The sequence below is a fragment of the Malus sylvestris genome, chromosome 5 (genome assembly GCF_916048215.2).
Source record: "Malus sylvestris chromosome 5, drMalSylv7.2, whole genome shotgun sequence".
NCBI lineage: Eukaryota > Viridiplantae > Streptophyta > Magnoliopsida > Rosales > Rosaceae > Malus > Malus sylvestris.
In genome coordinates this window covers 36,961,286-36,979,797 of record NC_062264.1, presented here as the reverse complement: position 1 = coordinate 36,979,797, position 18,512 = coordinate 36,961,286, and the positions used below count along the sequence as shown (strand labels likewise).

The following is an 18,512-nucleotide window of genomic DNA, read 5'->3' as shown; positions in this document are numbered from 1 at the left end:
TAGTTCCGACCATTTCATCACAACCCTAATTTATTAAAAACTTTACCATTGTGTCTATGCAAAGCCCAGCAAACCATATGATGGAAGGACAAACCGAAGGTCACGGGCATGCATGAGTACATTTTTTCAGTGTGTGAAAGGCCACCAAGCTGCATCAAAACAAAAGTACTTTCCTCCTTGTGGGTCAGTTTCAATACGTACATGAAACTATAATTGCTTGGTCTTTGCTTTGTCACTTAAGGTCACCAAATATCAATTGCATCACGACAATCAAGTAGGGGAATATTAGGTAGTTATAGATATCCTAACCCTCAAACTATATTCTTAGTTTTTGTTTGCCTTGCTATTACACACATCACTTTGTTTTTCTAATTTTAATGTATAAGTAAGTTTGGTTGTTTTAGTAGACAAGCAAACCCTAAAAAATTATCTTTTCATGTACACAATCATAATAACTAAATGAAAATGATATGCTTGTTTAACTGTCAAATATTCCAAATTAGTCATATCGATAGAGAGGGAGATCGAACTCTGATGTAAAGAAATAGAGAAACTACTATGGCGAGTTGGCCTAGCCCATTGTTTGATAGTTATTGATTAAGTCCACAATTGTAATAATGTTATAGATTAAATAGATTAAATACGAAATAATTAATTTACATATATAAGATGATGAGTGGAGTGAATGATTGAGGAAGGTGAGATGAGAAGATAAAGAATTCCATGGTGGTGCCTGCCTTCATTGATGCTGTTTGGTGAGGTTACCTCAAATTCGTTCTTCATCTTGAAGAAACCATAGAAAGCAAAATGAAACTTGGAAACTTGCTTTGCTTGTGGCTGACGCCAACCCAGTTACCCCACCTAGCTCCTAGCTTTACCCTTTTTAGGAGCAACTCCAGCCCTATCTTTTAGGCTAGCTCTCAAAACAAACTCCTCCACCCCTAAAAATAATTCAGCCCAAAGTCCAAGCCAGTTTGTAGGCCGGTCCAAAATTGGTTGAGGTAGGAACCGGCCTATTTGGCTTTATGTTGACGCCAACATAACGTCAGTGGACAACACAAATTTTTTTGTGTCAGGCGTGTGGGAAACACTCTCGCGTGGCCGTGCGTCCCCGACAAGGTGATAGGCGTTGGGCCCGCGCTGCAGGCGCACTAAAGGGCGTGGGACATGGGCCACGTGGCTAAGCCTCGGCCGTTGGATTTCCAATGGTAAAAAAATAAATTTGAAATTCAAATCCAACGGCTAGTGACGTGGCATGATCTGGACTGTTCGATTTTCAGATCAACGGTCCATATTTTTTGGCCAAAAAACTTTTAAAATAAATAAATAAATAAAATGTCAAAAATTAATAATATTTTTTAATAAATAAAGTAAATGTCAGAAATTAAAAATAAAATTATTTTATTATTATTTTATAATATTAATAATATTTTAATAAAATGGACTAGGCTATTTAGTTTTAGGAGTAGAGATGCACTTGGCCAATTACTATTCATTTGGGTGGATTAAATGGACTTTGAGCCAGCTCATTTTTTAGAGATAGAGTTGCTCTAATGAGTTCGATCATATTGAAATAGTACAATATATATCAACTGTATATTTAAAGCGTTGATTATCATATATATTTGAAGACTATATTCAGTATATGATGCATTTGTAAAACTTAGGAATACTCAAGGTTTCACTTCAATTGCATGCCTTTTCAAAGAGAGGCTGCATGTATTTATATTCCACTTCAAATTACATCAGGGAATGAAATCCCTATTTACAAGGCTATTCAAAAATTCAAAATTACAACAGAAGATACAAAAGAAGCATATCAGAGAAAGAACAAACATTTAAAAGAGTTGTATCCTAAGCTAACTCTTCGTAGATAAGAGTTTAGGTTGATCACAACCTCCTGAAGTCGCGGGAACATAAATCAAACACGAACTTGGTCTAACATCCCTTCGCAAGCTGATAGGCAAAGAAACAACTGGAAGCTTGGAAACAAGAAGCTTGAATCGTGAAGATGACAATCATTTTGGTAAAAAGATCAACAATGTGGTCTTGAGAACATATGAAATTCACAAGTAACTCTTGTCGAATCACCTTCTCGCGAACATAATGATAATCCACCTCCAAGTGCTTTGTCCGTGAGTGAAACACTAGGTTAGAAGCTAGGGTAGTTGGGGAAATATTGTCACACCAGATTGTTGGTATGTCAAGATGTAGTTGAGGAAATATTGTCGCACCAGATTGTTGGTATGTTAAGATACAAGTGTAAGTCTCGGAAGAGAGACCTGAGCCATAAAAGTTCAACAGCTATGCAAGCAAGCTGTCTGTACTCAGCTGAACTCGACTTGCTGACCGTCTTTTGTTTCTTAGAACTCCAAGACACGAGATTAGACCCGAAATAAATGCAGAAACCTTTAGTTAAATGTCGTGTATCAGGATTGCCAGCATAATCAACATCGAAAAAAGCCGTGAGGTGTGTAGTACCTGGTTTATATATAAGACCATGATTGTATGTGGCCTTAACATAGTGAAGGATCCTCTTGATTGCCATCCAATATGTATTATTTGGAGAGTGCATGAATTGGCATACCTGGTTGATTGCATAGAAGATGTCTGGTCTCGTGATCGTCAAATATTGAAGTGCACCCACGACACTTCGGTACATCTCTGGATTGTCATATGGCTCACCATCATAAGCACTAAGCCTTTGACTGCAAAGAACTAGAGTAGAAATCGGTTTTGCATCCAAATTTTTTGTACGTTTAAGCAAATCCAAAGCACACTTTGCCTGATTCAAATGCATTTTATCACCAAAATATTTAACTTCAACACCCAACAAGTAATTAAGAGGACCCAAGTCTTTCATTGAGAACAAAGTATCTAATTGCTTGACCAAGCTAGACATTTGGCGAGGGCTATTTCCTGTCAACATGGTATCATCCACATAAATCAATAAAATCAAATAGACACCATGGTGATTAAAAACAAATAAACTATAATCACAGGTGGATGCTTGAAACCCCAATTAAAGCAAAAACTCTGAAAAATATTGAAACCACACTCGTGGGGCTTGTTTTGAGCCATATATGCTTCGTTGCAATTTGCACACTTGATTTGGATGATGCTTATCAATTAAACCTGCAAGTTGTCGCATGTATATGTCTTCCTTTAGAAATCTATGCAAGAAAGCGTGATGTACATCCAGTTGTCTGACATGCCATTTTTTTGAAACTGCTAAACCGAGGACAAGTCTTATGGTGTTGTGCTTGACCATAGGACTAAACGTCTTTGTGTAATCAATTCCAGGCTTTTGATGAAACTCATTGGCGACTAACCTGGCCTTGTGCCTCTCAACCGAGCCATTTTCCCTTATTTATTTATTTTTTTTTTATCTTAAGCATTCACAGGAGCAACCTCCACAATAGGAGCAGTTTGCTCAGCCATTCTTCTCTCCGTTGTCAGAATGAAAGCCTCAAGTGTAGGGTATGTGATTGAAGTGTCACATGCTTGAGTAACATTCACAATCATTTCATAGGCAGGCCCTAGATTGTTCAAGATGATTTGGACAAGCTCATCATCATTCACTGATTTGCTAGCTAGGGCAAGGTTATCAGAAATCAAGTTCATTCGATCAAGATAATTAGCAATAGACATATCTCCTTTCTTGGTTTGCATCATTTCATTTCGAAGAAACAAAATGCGATTTTGGGACGAAGAAACATACCGTTGCTTGAGAGCCTCCCAGGTATCACGAGAGGATCTCTTACTAGCCATGACAGACAACACAGATGGCGTAAGGGAGCCATTTATCCAACTTAGTATCATTTGATCATGCTACATCCAAGTTGTGTATGCTGGGTTGAGGGTAGCGACACCCGGGAACTGTTTGGGAGGGCATTCGATGGACCCATCAGGTCATGACTCTTGAGGATTGGTAGGATCTGAGCTAACCACATAGGATAGTTGGTTCGATCCAGTTTTATGTTAACAACTGTAGTCATGGATAAGAAGGGGTTCATGGTTGGGTTGGGAATGGAATTGGTTTGGGTTGTAGCACCGTTCATGTTATCAGCCATTGGAAAAAAAAAAAAAGGATATGTGTCATTAGACTGCTAGGGCTCGTATACCATGTAAAACTTAAGAATACTCAAGTTCACTTCAATTGCATGCCTTTTCAAAAAGAGGCTGCATGTATTTATATTCCACTTTAGATTACATCAGGGAATGAAATCCCTATTTACAAGGCTATTCAAAAATTCAAAATTACAACAGAAGATACAAAAGAAGCGTATCACAGAAAGAGCAAATATTTAAAAGAGTTGTATCCTAAGCTAACTCTTTGTAGATAAGAGTTTAGGTTGATCACAAACTCCTGAAGTCGCGGGACAGAAATCAGACACGGACTTGATCTAACAGCATTTCATCTCTCCAAACATTTCACATGCATGCAGCTCCAGTTTCATTGCACACCTGTGTGGAGAGTATTAAAAGACAGTTCTCATGTCAAATTTATATGATCAAAGGTGAAATCAGTTAACTTTATTTGTAAAGATCGGTGTCTCCATGGTATAGGGTGTGAGAAAAGTTTACTAAACTTTGCATCTCCTTATAAGGATTTATATTATTTCTCATATCACAAATTGGTTTTTGTTTTATGAAACCTCAACTGTTTTCAATAGATTATTTTATAATTTCAATATGATTTGTTTAAATGAAATTACCATTCACACTGTACTTGTAGGTTTTAATTACTTTGATAAGGTTCCTCCGTAAAAAGGTAAAAGAAAATGTCTAACGCCAGCTAAATGTACCAATTATACAAATATTAAATAATAAACCTTCAAGAATGAATTGCTTCCTTGGTCATCAATTGGATATAAAAATCTTGGAAAGGTAATTTGGCTCAAGAATTAATAGTGACAGGGGTCCTTTTTCATGGTTGGGTTAGCGACCAAAGTTGAATGAGTTGGCATGGATTTACATATCGTATACAATATAGAAGCAAATTTGTCATGTCTATGTACTAACAAAGAAAAAGAAAAAGAAAAAGAAAAAGAAAAAGTTATAGGCGGGTGGGAAAAACTCGGTTTTTATACACCATCTTCAATTCATGGAATATAATTTAAAATATAAGCTTTAAAACCCTTCCAAACCATCTCCAACTATGGGCTAAAATAAGCATTGGGGAGAAAATATATCTTTGGGTTAGATTCTCCTAGAAATTAAGTCTGAATTAAATTATTCTGGACGCATCAAACGATCATATTTCTAACCTTTTTCTTTTGTTTTTTGCTTATAATCCAATGACTGTGATCAAATGAGATCAAACCTAACGGTAAAAAAAAAAAAAATTGACGGTCCAAAATTAAATCTAACATCTAAAATAATTTTAAGAAATAATTTAAATCAAATTTCACTTAAAACTTTATAAATACCTATGTATTTGTATGTTTTTTTTAATTATTTGTCATAATTTAAATATTTTTATGCTAAAATGTTCATAAAAATAAATTAGGATAATCTAAATAAATTTTATTTTCAAAAAAGTTACCAAAAAATGAAAATTAGGCTAAAATTATTATTTAATAATCTCGGGCTAAAGATTTAAGCCATAAACAGTTTCTAGGTTATGGTCTTGGTGGGAGGGGGCGTTTGATAACTATTTGGTTTTTAGTTTTTCTCACATTTTTGAAATTTGAAAACCAAGAATTGAAAACTACTTTGTTGAGTATTCAAAATTTGGCATTGAGTTTTCACTTTTTGCTTTTCAGTTTTTAATTTTTCTTTAAACTGAAAGTAGTTACCAAACAAGATTTCAGTTTTCAATTTTGAAAACGATTGTAGCTTATTTTATCAGACAAAGGGAAGGGGGCCGACAACAAAGAGAGAAGAGAGAGATGTGTTTGTAGAATTGTGTAGAGGAATGTGTGTTATTCCCCCTACGTAGTGTTTTTATTTATAGTAATAAGAGGGAGAAGAAATCCTTCATCCCCAAGCAATACAAGTCCATATAGGAAATAATAGCTATAATCAAATCTAATCTAGGATTTACACAATCACACTTAAACTAGAAAGTTTATAACAAAAACGAAATAGTTATCAGACGCTCGTAAGTTACGCATATGGTGATGGAGGAAAAAACTAAGAAGGAAAGAAAGAAAAGGGCATGTGTGGAGCATGACAACTGAATTCACAAAATCACAAAAGCTAGTAGCCATGATGTTTTGGTGAACAGATGCCTCCATAGACTAATGAATAACTATTTACACGAAGTTCATAATTTTTTATAAAGTTTTATTTGAACATGTCAATTATTTTGAAAGAAGAACTAATAAAAGGTACCTCACGAACAAAAATTCGCCGGAAAACACTTTGAAATTTTTTCTTATTATTAAGGATTTTTTATATTACAATTAAGGACAAAAAACAAAAAAGAAGTTGCACTTCATAAGAGTTTTGAATTAAAAAAGTAATTAATATTAAAGAAAATATTTTTTTAAACAAATGATATTATCTACACTAAGGTGTGAAGGGATAAAGAAAGTGTTTTAAATAATAAACAAATGTTCCCTAAGTGATAAAGAAAGTTCTGAGAGTTTTCTTTTAATTTTTTTTTACGAGGAGCTTTGTATTAATTTTCTATATTTTGAAATAACCAAGTTACTAGAAGGGGAAGAAAATGTTTGCCACACCATTTGCCAATGTCAATAAAAGGCTAAAAGTCTTTATTATTTTTTTAAGCAGTATGTAAGTCCATAGAATATAGAACTTTTAAATCTTATTTTTTGATAAAAAAAAATTATCTACATTAAAGGGTGGGGAAGTGAGACAAGTCTCACAATGTACTAGCAATAATTTGGTTCAAATTCGCCTTTGACGAGAATTGAACCTAAGACCTCTTACTTACAAGTGAAGACGAATATCATTAAACTGTAGTACTATGTGACCCATAGAATATAGAACTTAAACTATGATGTACGTGTAGCATACATATGTGAGTTAGACTAGTTGATGAGAGGTAGTGTACTCATTTTTACACTTGTTGAATTGTCTCTTCATAAGTTAAAGTAAAAGTTTAGAATGTTGCTTTGTAAAAAATAACATGATGTACATGTATACAAAGTTTGTAAACAACTAATTATGTTGAATTAAAAAAGTTCCTTAATAATAAAGAAATTGTCTTTAATAATAAGAAATGTGCTCTTGATGATAAACAAAGTTGTCTGAAAGTTTTTTATTAAGAAAAATATTTACAATGAGCTGTCTATTAATTTTCTACATTTTCAAACAACCAAGTTACTAGAAGGGGAAAAATTTGTCACACCATTTGCTATAATGTCAATAAAAGGCTATGTCTTTATTATTTTTTTAAGACATAAGTAAGTCCATAGAATATAAAACTTAAAACATGATGTACATGTAGCATATATATGAGTTAGACACTCGAGTTTGATCAATTCCATCTCCATAAATTAAAGTATTAGTTTAGAATGTTGCTTTGTTAAAAATAACATGATGTCATGTATATATGGTTTGTAAACAGCTAAATATGTTGAACTAGAATAATAATTGCTTGTATATATAAGTAAGGAGGTTACCCAAGATCTCTACCCTTACGGCCTTAACCCAACTCAATTACTCATAATACTTGAGTTAAAACTGATAGGAAGAAATCATATATTCTTTCAGATAAAAAGTAGAACGTAATTGTTTTATTCATCTCATGAACTTTCATTTATGATTCAGGTAATCACGTATCTCAGCTGGCGAATTAATCTATAACAAAAGACTGATCACATGAATTTCATGTTTTAGTTACTGAAATGGTGGAGAGTATGATTGTATATTCCAACATTGAAAAGACAAGATAAATTGTTTTCTGACGTTATATCTCTTGCCTGTGCATCAACAGCATGCATGACTTCCGTTTGAATTATCGTGCATGCAACATCCATCCCCATTAATTAAGGGCGCTGGTCCTCACAATTTATGGTGGCATGAAATTTTCTTATTTTACTTCTGTCTAGTTGATGACTGATGAGTAATTTTAAGTAGATTAATTTGCAAATTATGCGACGTGTCATCGATAGAAAATAACACGTTAATCAACACTTACTAATAATTCAATCATCAACAACCATATTATATAATTTACAAAATATGGTTTAAATAGATAGTCCCCCTAACATTACCCTTAGTAGATATATTACTAAGAATTTGGTGTTATTAATGGAGGACAAATCAATATGATTATTGAAAAATCTACTCTTTTTCTATATAATTAATTAATATGGATTTGGGATTCTTACAATAAACTAAAATTTAGGTATAAAATCTGGAAGCATTAAGGGCTATGAGATTTCTCTGGCTTTGAAGAAAAACGGTTTGTGAAGGATTGTAAAAGTAATCAATTGTGAATGAAGCTGTTTAGTATTTAGTATATAGTCAAATATGAGGAATCTATGTTCAATATATCGTTTTCAAACCGTTCTGGTTCTATATACGTTTGAATACGGGGAATATATACTATTATAGTCAAATGTTTGTCAACAAACGATGCATACGTAATAACTATCTCCAGGAGGATGTGATGTGTTACTAAAACTACATAAACAAAATGAGAGAAATACAGAACCAACTGCATCTTCAAGAAAGTAGCTCATGTTATGTCTATTTTATGTCAAGAAACTCATGTATTCAAATTTTATTCCCATTCACTAGCTAGTTTAACTGTTACTGGCTTCAATGAAGAGTCAATATCAGGTCAGCTTCTAAGCAATAATTCTCAACACAGAGAAATCATCCAATTACATATTCCTACAAATACATGGTAAAAAAAATAGTCAGAAGGTGGTCAATATGAGTATAATATTAAGAAAAGATGAACAATGAACTAATTGAAAATTAATCATATGCTAAAGGATGTGGATGGTTAGGGATTATGTTCTGGTAAATCATGGATTCGATTATTGAGAACCATAAGAATCTCTTCATCATTAAGATCACCGTCTTCGTCTTCATCTTGGGTTTTTACAGCCATGGATGATCTGTTATTCGTCTCGACCAAATACGCCGCAAGAGCTAGCTTTTGTTTGTCCAAAGACATGCAGCGTCTGTTAGGACTCTAGCTTGGACTATCACTTATTATGATAAGGTTATCATGATGTTATAATTAGATTAATTAGAGTCAAGTTCAAAGTAACTAATATCCCTATAAATTAAGTACATAAGGTTGCACACGATAGAGTAGTGGATGGAACCAACTACTTCAAGCTCAGTTTTATGTGGGCATCGACGTAATCCCTTGATGGCTGGAATACGGTTAAGATGATTTTCTATATAAGGAGGTGTCCCTGCTTACCAGATTATTCATTCCATAAGACACTAGGGCTATCACTAGTTGGATATACGGTTCTGAGTAAGCAGAAGGCATTCTTTGTGAACTAGGGCTTTTAGGACTTGACAGGCTTCATCCAGGAACATGTCATCTTCAGGTAATCTTATGAACTTCAATGCCTTCCTTCACTTGTTTGCTGGTTCATATTGCAGCACGTATATATAGTGATGATAGAGCCATCTATGCTCGCAGTACATATTTAACTCTTGTATATATAATTGCATGTAATCTTTGTATTGAGCTAACCCTAAATATTTAGTATTAACAATTGATATTAGAGTCATAGGGCAAAGGACGCTGTCACAAGAAGGATCAGAATACTGAGAATTCTAATCAAGCAAACATTGCATAAGACAAGTTTGTTGTAGTTGTATCTGAAGTCAATTTAATGACTAATTCAAATGACTGGTGGGTTGATACAGGAGCAACAAGGCATGTTTGTGTTGATCGGAATTTATTTGTTTCTTACCAATCAGTTGATGGTGGAGAAAATCTGTACATGGGAAATGCAACTACATCTACCATTGCAGGGAAGGGAAAAGTGACGCTCAAACTCACTTCTGAAAAAGAGCTTTCACTCATCAATGTTCTGCATGTTCCTGATATTCGCAAGAATCTGATTTCTGAATCGCTTTTGAGTAACAAAGGTTTCAAATAGTTTTTGAATCTGATAAGTTTGTAATCACCAAAGGTAGGGTGTATATGGGAAAGGGCTACCTAGCTGAGGGGCTCTTCTAATTGAATGTACTTTCTGCTGATGCTATTAATAATAATAACAAGTCTAGTGCTTCTTTTGCTTACTTGATTGAGTCCTCTACATTATGGCATGCAAGATTAGGTCATGTTAACTTTCGTTCTCTTCAAATAATGGTTAACTTAGGCCTATTGCCCAAATGCTCTATGAACAAAGTATCTAAATGTGAGATGCACAAAATTCAAATATGCAAGACACTCATATAAATCAGTGGAAAAATCCAACAAAATACTTGGTTTGATCCATAGTGATCTTTGTGATTTCAAATCCACACCAACTCGTGGAGGAAAGAACTACTATATTTCTTTCATTGATGATTGCAACAAGTACTGTTATGTCTATTTGATTCATAGTAAAGATGAAGCTTTAAACATGTTTAAGACATTTAAAGCCGAAGTCAAAAATCAACTAGAGAAAATAATAAAAGTCTTAAGATCGGATAGAGGAGGTGAATATGAATCTAATGACTTTGCATAATTTTGTTCGACACATGGAATAATACATCAAACGACAGCACCATATACTCCTAAAAAAAACAGAGTGGCTAAACGAAAAAATCGTACATTGAAGGATATGATTAATTCCATGTTGAACAGTTCTTGTGCACCACATAATTTATGGGGTGAGGCACTCCTTGATGCCAACACGATTTTGAACCGAATTCCACATAAAAAGACTAATCAATCTCCTTATGAAATCTGGAAAGGTAGGTTACCTACATACAAAACCTTGAAAGCTTCATCATGGAATTGTATATTTATTGGTCACGCCAATAATAGTTCGGCATACAGATTTTTGGTTCATAAATCTGAAATTGCAGACATTCATGTAAATACAATACTTGAATTTGCAGAAGTTGAGTTCTTTGAGGAAATTTTCCTTACAAAGATAGGTCATATGTTCTGAATAAAAGAGTACATGATGATACTAGGAGAAATGATGACGATAATCATGCTTCAACTTCTAAAGTCCAAAGCCAAGAATTAGAACCACGAAAGAGTAAAAGAGCAAAATGTGGGAAGGATTTTGGTCCTGATTTCCTCACTTATCTAAACGAATAGGAGCCTCAAGCTGATGAGGCTGCATTAGAATCCTCTGAAGCACCTTATTGGAAAGAAGCTATTTAAAGTAAAATGGAATCCATCATGCAAAATAATACATGGGAATTGGTTAATTTGCCTCCTAGAAATAAACCAATAGGACACAAATGGATTTTCAAGAAGAAATTGAGACTGGATGGTACTATAAACAAGTATAAAGCTCGTCTAGTTGCCAAAGGGTATTGTCAAAAAGAAAGACTTGACTATTTTGACACTTATTCACCCGTAGCTAGAATAACATCTATAAGATTATTAATAGCTATAGCGTCCGTGTACAATCTTGAGATACATCAAATGGATGTCAAGACTACATTTCTAAATGGTGAATTAGGCGAAGAAATATATATGGAACAACATGAAGGTTTCATTGTCAAAGGTCAAGAAAAGAAAGTTTGCAAATTGATTAAGTCATTATATGGTTTAAACAAGCTCCTAAGCAATGACATGAAAAATTCGATCATAATAGGATCACAAATAGATTTGTGATCAATGAAAGTGATAAATGCATTTATGTTAAGCAAACGAAAAATGCTTATGTTATTGTATGTTTATATGTTAATGACATGCTTATATTGGGAACTAACAAAGATGTGATTAACTCCACGAAGAAAATGCTAAATTCTAGCTTTGATATGAAAGATATGGGAATAGTTTATGTGATTCTTGGAGTTCAAATTCTAAGGAATTCAGATGGATATGTCCTAACTCAATCACATTATGTTGAAAAGGTTCTAAAAAGGTTTGGACATTATGATTGTAAACTTGCAGTAACTCCATTTGATCCCATTCATAAACTTACTAAAAACGAAGAAGAGAGCGTTTCGCAATTGGAGTATACCAAAGTTATAGGTTGCTTGATTTACATTATGAATTGTACAAGACCTGATCTTTCTTATTCAATAAGCCGACTAAGTAGGTATTCAGGTAATCCTGGAAGAGATCATTGGAATGCTTTAATAAGGGTATTAAGATACTTAAAGCATACAATGAACTATGGTTTGCATTACACTAAATATCCCCCAGTATTAGAAGGATATTGTGATGCAAATTGGATTTCAAGGAGCACAAACAGTAAATCCACAAGTGGATATGTATTTACACTTGGTGAAACAGCTGTGTCATGGAAATCATCTAAGCAAACATGTATAGTACGTTCGACAATGGAACCAGAGTTTATAGCCTTAGATGCAGCTGCTGATGAAGCTGAATGACTTAAACATTTTCTGGAAGATATTCCATTATGGCCCAAGCTTGTGACTGCAATATGTATACATTGTGACAACATGGCTGCACAAGGTCGAGCCAAAAAACACTGAATATAATGGGAAGTTAAGACATAAAAGGTGACGACATAGAACTATTAGACAACTACTCAAGAATGGAACTATTTCCATTGATTATATTAAATCTAAGGAGAATATTGCCGATCTTTTGACAAAAGGCCTATCCAAGGACCAAATGGCATTTACATCGAGGGGAATGGGTTTAAAGCCAACTCAATGAGTTATAACTTGACGGAAACCTAACCTAGCTAATTGGAGATCCCATGGTCTAGGTTCAATAGACAAACTAATTAAGGAAAACTCAAGGTAAGAAACACACAATCCTTACTTATTCCTATGATGGAAAATAGTGTGTTGCTTGTAAGATGTAGAGGGTGAATCGTTATTCTTAATAATGCTAATATCTTATGGTTAAGATGAATAGAAAAAGCCATTCTTAATTAGCATTACCTATATGAGATTGATGTGGGGTCGCATCTTTGAGAATTGATATGGCTACAATTCTCCAAGGGTCTCATGAAATCAGGATATGTTCAAGACCAAAATGAACACAATCGTATGAATTGAAGTGTGTCACTATATGATATGTGTGATACCTATTGTTTAGATTTACTACTTAAAATGATCAGTTCAAGATTTTAAATTCATTGCTTCATTAGGTAAATCCGATAAGTACTCACTAGAGAAGGTTCAAGTCCAAAAGACATCTATCCCGATGCATATCCTATCTAAGATCTCTGGAAAGACGTTACTAATTTAGTTAGTATCTTATTTTCTATTCAAATGTGGGGTATTGTTGGAACTTGTGAAGGACTCCCAATCCCACATCACCCAAACCTTTTTAGAAAGTTCCCTTTATAAGTGAGTTCACTCACTTATAGTTTGCAAAGAATTGGGCCAAGGCCATGGACCTTGGGCCTTAGACTTGGAGGGTTTGGGTGTATATATTAAATGTCAAAGATGGGCCTTGGGCCTTGGGGCTCAGATGGTCGAAAAACACAAGTTACGTTTTTTATTTTTTGGATTCAGTTTTTCCGAAAGGATAGAACTGATTAAACAGTTACGTCTGTTTTCAAATAATAAGCATGAACGGTTATGTATGTTCAAATACGCCATTATATATATATATATATATGGCAGTCAGATCGGAAACCAAATAATCAATTCCATCACTTCCTTTTTCCATCCTTCACAGAGAAACAACACAATCAATTTGCCAAGAATCCAAGTTCTAGAGCAAGAACTTGGGTTAGATAGTTGTATCCTGCAAGATAGACGTCCATTAAACCACTACACTGGAGTAGGGGCGAATTTCTGTCTTAGGAGATTGCGTCTGCAAACCTCTATCTTCCTAAACAAGTCAGTGATTTGTGATTTTTTATGCAATTTCATTAATTTTATGTGTGTGTGTGTGTGTATATATATAGTATTTGTTGTGAAACATTCATTCAAAATAAACAGTCCAAATTATATATATTGTGTAATTGACATTTGATTGGTTGTAACATAAGTTACACAAAATATTGTTATTGTCGAGTCTGGTCGTATGAGTTTGTAACTAAGCAGAATCTTAAAGTTGTTGCATTATCACCTTTTATTTCAAAGTATTTCATGCATGTGAAATGGTTAATGACCGTCGATTTGAAGCCCCGTGATTGATTGCCCCTAGTGAACTCAAATTTAGTTGCTTCACTAGGATTGATAGTGGCCTGGTGTATAAATACTTAAATCAGGTTTGCAAAATATAAGATCATCGAAATTGAACAAATATGTTGGGGAAGAGGAAGGATTATGGAACGAAAGCAATAAAAAAGGGATGTGCTATCCACACACCCCATTTTACTTCTTACACACCATTTGATAATTTTTGTCTATTGATCTTCTTTAATTCATCCGATCTGACGGCCAAAAATTAAAAATGTGTGTGAGAAGTAAAATGTGGTGTGTGGATATCATAACCCTAAAAAAATAAGGCTCGTGAAATATATGGCACAATTTCAAATCGTTAGATTTCTATTGAATGGTCTAAATTAAATGAGGGAATGGGGGAGAGAGAAATAGAAGGAGAGAGAAATAGAAGGTGAGAGAATCCACGTGACTTCCACTGCAAAAATGTATTCAAATCAAAAGACTCGGCCGAATTGTGGAAGATTAAAGAGAAAATTAGATTCAACCACTTCTTTTTCACATTTTTTAAACTAAACATTTGTAGGTTTTTAAGTTTTGATTAAACTTTTAAAAATTTAATTAGGGTGCTTTAATTTATGTCCACATCAGCATTTTCTAATTTAATTCATTTATCTGTTATTAATGTATTTTTCTCAAATTTAAAGGATATATACTCCTCATTTCCAGTTTATCCTTAATAATTCTTAATTGTCTCACTAAAAATCAGAGACCATGTTTTCTGCTTTTTCGTTTCTCTCACCCAGTTCATCAAAAGAGAGATACAGGCGTGAAGACTTTTGCAGGGGAGAGAGAAAGAGTTAGACATAGAATAACTACTAAAAATAAGCTGCAATTTGATAGGGGATATAGAGAGATTAGGCGTTCATAAACAACGATCTATTTTATTGGCTTATGAATGTTCCGCGATCTTTATATCCACCATTATTGAGTATGCACACATATTGCATCTTGTATCTCTGGACATGGATCACCACAATTTATTTTTCAAATAGAAGCGTACCGATGTCAAATTAAAATGTACCAATATCAAATTAAAACGTAACAAAGTTAAATTAAAACGTACCAATGTCAAATTAAAACGTACCATGCAATTTGAAACTTACTCGTGTTCAAGTGAAACGTACCCACTATAATATCTAGAAGGAAATTGAGTCAATCGAAGCGAACTTTCCAAACGTACCCTGGTACGTGAAAAGTTATGAAAATATCGATGCAAAGTGTGGTAAAACAAAAGGCTTACGCTTTAGTGTCAATATTCAGATTTGAAGGTGTACAATATATCGTACCCCACCATCATCGATGACAATTTGACATTGGCGTGTGCTATCAATTAATACGGTGTGGAGTTGGAAGAAAAAGGTACGCAAGAAGCAGAAGCAAATATCAAGTCGTTTTTTTTAAAGGGGAAGCAAATATCAAGTCATTTTTTTAAAGAGAACTTTAATGAAAAACTCCCGGTACTATTCACTTTAACGAAAAATCACATTTTTACACTAAAAAGTCAATTCTAGTACTATTCACTTTACCCTTTATTTTGTCCTTATCATTAAAACTCAAAGTTTTCAAATCCTTTTTCATTAGTTTTTTTTTTAAATTGTAAAAGAATTTATGTTGAAATTGAATACTGAATCATAACCACTAGAGATTTTATAGCTAATTGGTAAAGTGCATATAATGGCAAATCATGTAGTTTTGTATTATGTGGAACCTAAATGGTAGGAAGATGTTTAATCAAAATTATAAAAGGCATGGATGTTTAATCTCAAAATTTCAAAAGCTAGGCATCTGTATCAAAAAGCCAAACTCCAACTGCCACCCGAAATTTCAAAGAACGTGAATGAGGGAGAGGATGTTAAGTACTAGTTTGGTACTGAGGTGCTTTTATAAAAAGTGAGTATAAAAAAAGTTGAGCTCAAAAAGGTGTTTGGTAAACACTTAAAAACATCTTATTTTCATAGTTTTGAGTGGAAAAAAGCTGAAAACGTAAAGCAGTAAAGATGAACTTATTCTCACAGTACAGTAGAAATATTTTTTTTTCAAAGTACATCAATACTAAACCAGCCATAAGTCTAGTATCCATTAATTAATTAACGTGGAAGAACAACATGACCTATAATAAGTTTGAGTTTTGGTTTTTTACCTGCATAATTGTAATACATTTTATATGTCGATACTAATTTAGATGCATCCAAAGCTCACTTTTAATCTAGGCGATTGAGGACGTCGTTAATAACAATATATTCTGGACGACTAAATCAGTATTAGCCCACACAACACATGAAGCTTGATGCAGCATGCATGGATCATGTGGCTTTTGATTTGATATGGTAGGAGAAGTCCATCGAATTACATATCAACATCAAAGGCCATGTTTTGCAAATTGCTAATGATATGGAATGGAATTAGATGGTGAGACTCGTCAAATTGTGATGAGACAAATCGTATTATTGAGAATTAGATGGTCATCCAATCAAAAGCTTATCCACTGATCTCTCTACCATTTGAATGAGAGATTTTTCAATGTGATCGGTACATGGAGTAGTACAATATGTGTTATTGTACAAATTGTTAGATATGTGTGCTAAAAACTTAATAACTTAAAAATGAAATTTCTCATCACTTTTATTAAAACACATAATGTATCACTTGTGTTCCCATCACAAGTAAAAATTGTTCTCCTTGAAGAGTTGGAAATTGGAAGGCATCCAATCCATGCCGGACATTTTGATGGAAACGAGGAGGATAAGATACCCTAGCTGCTAGCAGTTGTCGCTTCTGGTTCTTAAGCACTATTATTTAAATGATTATATTCTTTTTTAGAAAAATTAATAAAAAAAACTTCAAAATTATGAATTTTAACAAAAAAATTAACCATTAATTTTATTTAATGATTAAGACAAACCCAACATAAAACCAGCCCAATAAAATTGCCCAAGCACAGAGTTTCCAATTTTACCCTGATAGCAAACCTTGCTGTGTTTATTTATTTCGTTTCACTTCATACGAAAAGAGATAAAAGCTTTGTACATTTTGTACGGATCTCATATTCCTTTTCTCTATGCAATTTTCCCATTTCATCACCCCAGTCGCCGATTTTTTCTCCGTTAAATCAATGAGATCCCATCTCACTTGATTCTATAGCTCTCCGATTGACTAGGTAATTTTCTCTTCAAACTAAATCAAGATCCAACTCTTCATTCGCCATGGAAGGGAAGGCCAAGCTTCGGCCTCCTCCAATGCCTTCTCCTTCATGTCGAAAGGGTGGAGGGAAGTGAAGTACTCGGCCGACGCGGATCTTCTATCAATGAAGCACCGGCCAAACGAGTTCAAGAACCTAGCGACGTCGTTCGACCGCGAGCTCGAGAACCTCTTCAAGTTCAACTCTTTGTCGTTGTTGCCGGGGATTCGATCGTTGGCATTGCAGTCGACTGAGATAGCCTTCATAAAAAAGTTGTAATCCCATGTCGAATCTTTCTTCCTATATTTTGTGAAAATGGGTTTCACTGTTTTCTTATGGAATTTGAGTTCAATTTTGTGTTTTTGGAATATCATTTTGGGTTTAAGGCTGATTTAAAATGGGTTTTCCAAAGTTGTATCAACGGGGAAACGATTCGAGGTTTAAGGATGTCAAAAAAGATGTGATGACGCTAATAGTTGCTTTTGCCACATTTTGTTATGAGCTTAAAAGTTTGAAATGAAGATAAAAGTGAATAATTTGATTATGATGACTTGTCAATGTCTTTGGATATTTTGTAGCATTGTTTAGTCTCAAAGGTCATATGCATATCCAGTGTTCTAACTTCTGATTTGAGTCACATGTGCCTTATATTTTTATTTTGTCTCATGGGATTGCCCAGTTCCAGGATTGTAAATCTGATAATATTTTTCTCATAAATTTGCTTGTCTCGACAACTTTGGATTATACTAATTTGGAAAGCTTGCAAAAAACTCCCCGTTGGTAAAATATGGTATCTTTATTCTTGGCACATTGGGTGTTTTATGAGGGAAATTCCAGATCAAAAAGCCAAAAGAGGTTAGTTGATTACTTAAGGAGCTGTACTATTTCCGACATCTATTTGGTGTTTTATGAGAGAAATTCCAGAATTTATGACATTTCTCGAATATTAGCACCATATCTTAAGACACAAAAAAACCATAAATCACTCATCCTAGATCCTCTGTAATAATGCATATTCATCTATTGCTTCAGTTTTAGAAATAATGCCTAATTTTTTGTTTGGTTTCATAAATAGTGTCTATTTGTTCATCCAGTTTCATCAATAGTGTTTACT

The 18,512-nt window shown here is 33.9% G+C and overlaps 1 protein-coding gene across 1 annotated transcript; it reads right to left on the bottom strand.

Moving 5' to 3' along the window:
* Window positions 1–2,304: 2,304 nt before the first annotated feature.
* On the bottom strand, window positions 2,305–3,360 carry LOC126622850 (uncharacterized mitochondrial protein AtMg00810-like). The gene is made up of 3 exons (XM_050291549.1): window positions 3,333–3,360; window positions 2,588–2,919; window positions 2,305–2,409 (listed from the first exon to the last, which is right to left on the bottom strand). Exons 1-3 carry the CDS (start codon window positions 3,358–3,360, stop codon window positions 2,305–2,307), a joined length of 465 nt encoding a protein of 154 aa, XP_050147506.1.
* Window positions 3,361–18,512: the final 15,152 nt, after the last annotated feature.

Bases quoted from the DNA above. Each gene is read 5' to 3' on its own strand.
- LOC126622850 (XM_050291549.1), bottom strand. From the start codon at position 3,360: ATGGCTCGGTTGAGAGGCACAAGGCCAG. The intron at 2,920-3,332 runs GTTAGTCGCCAA...CCATGTTGACAG, and splicing joins GTTGAGAGGCACAAGGCCAG to GAAATAGCCCTCGCCAAATG. The intron at 2,410-2,587 runs GTATGCCAATTC...ATTTAACTAAAG, and splicing joins TCTTCTATGCAATCAACCAG to GTTTCTGCATTTATTTCGGG.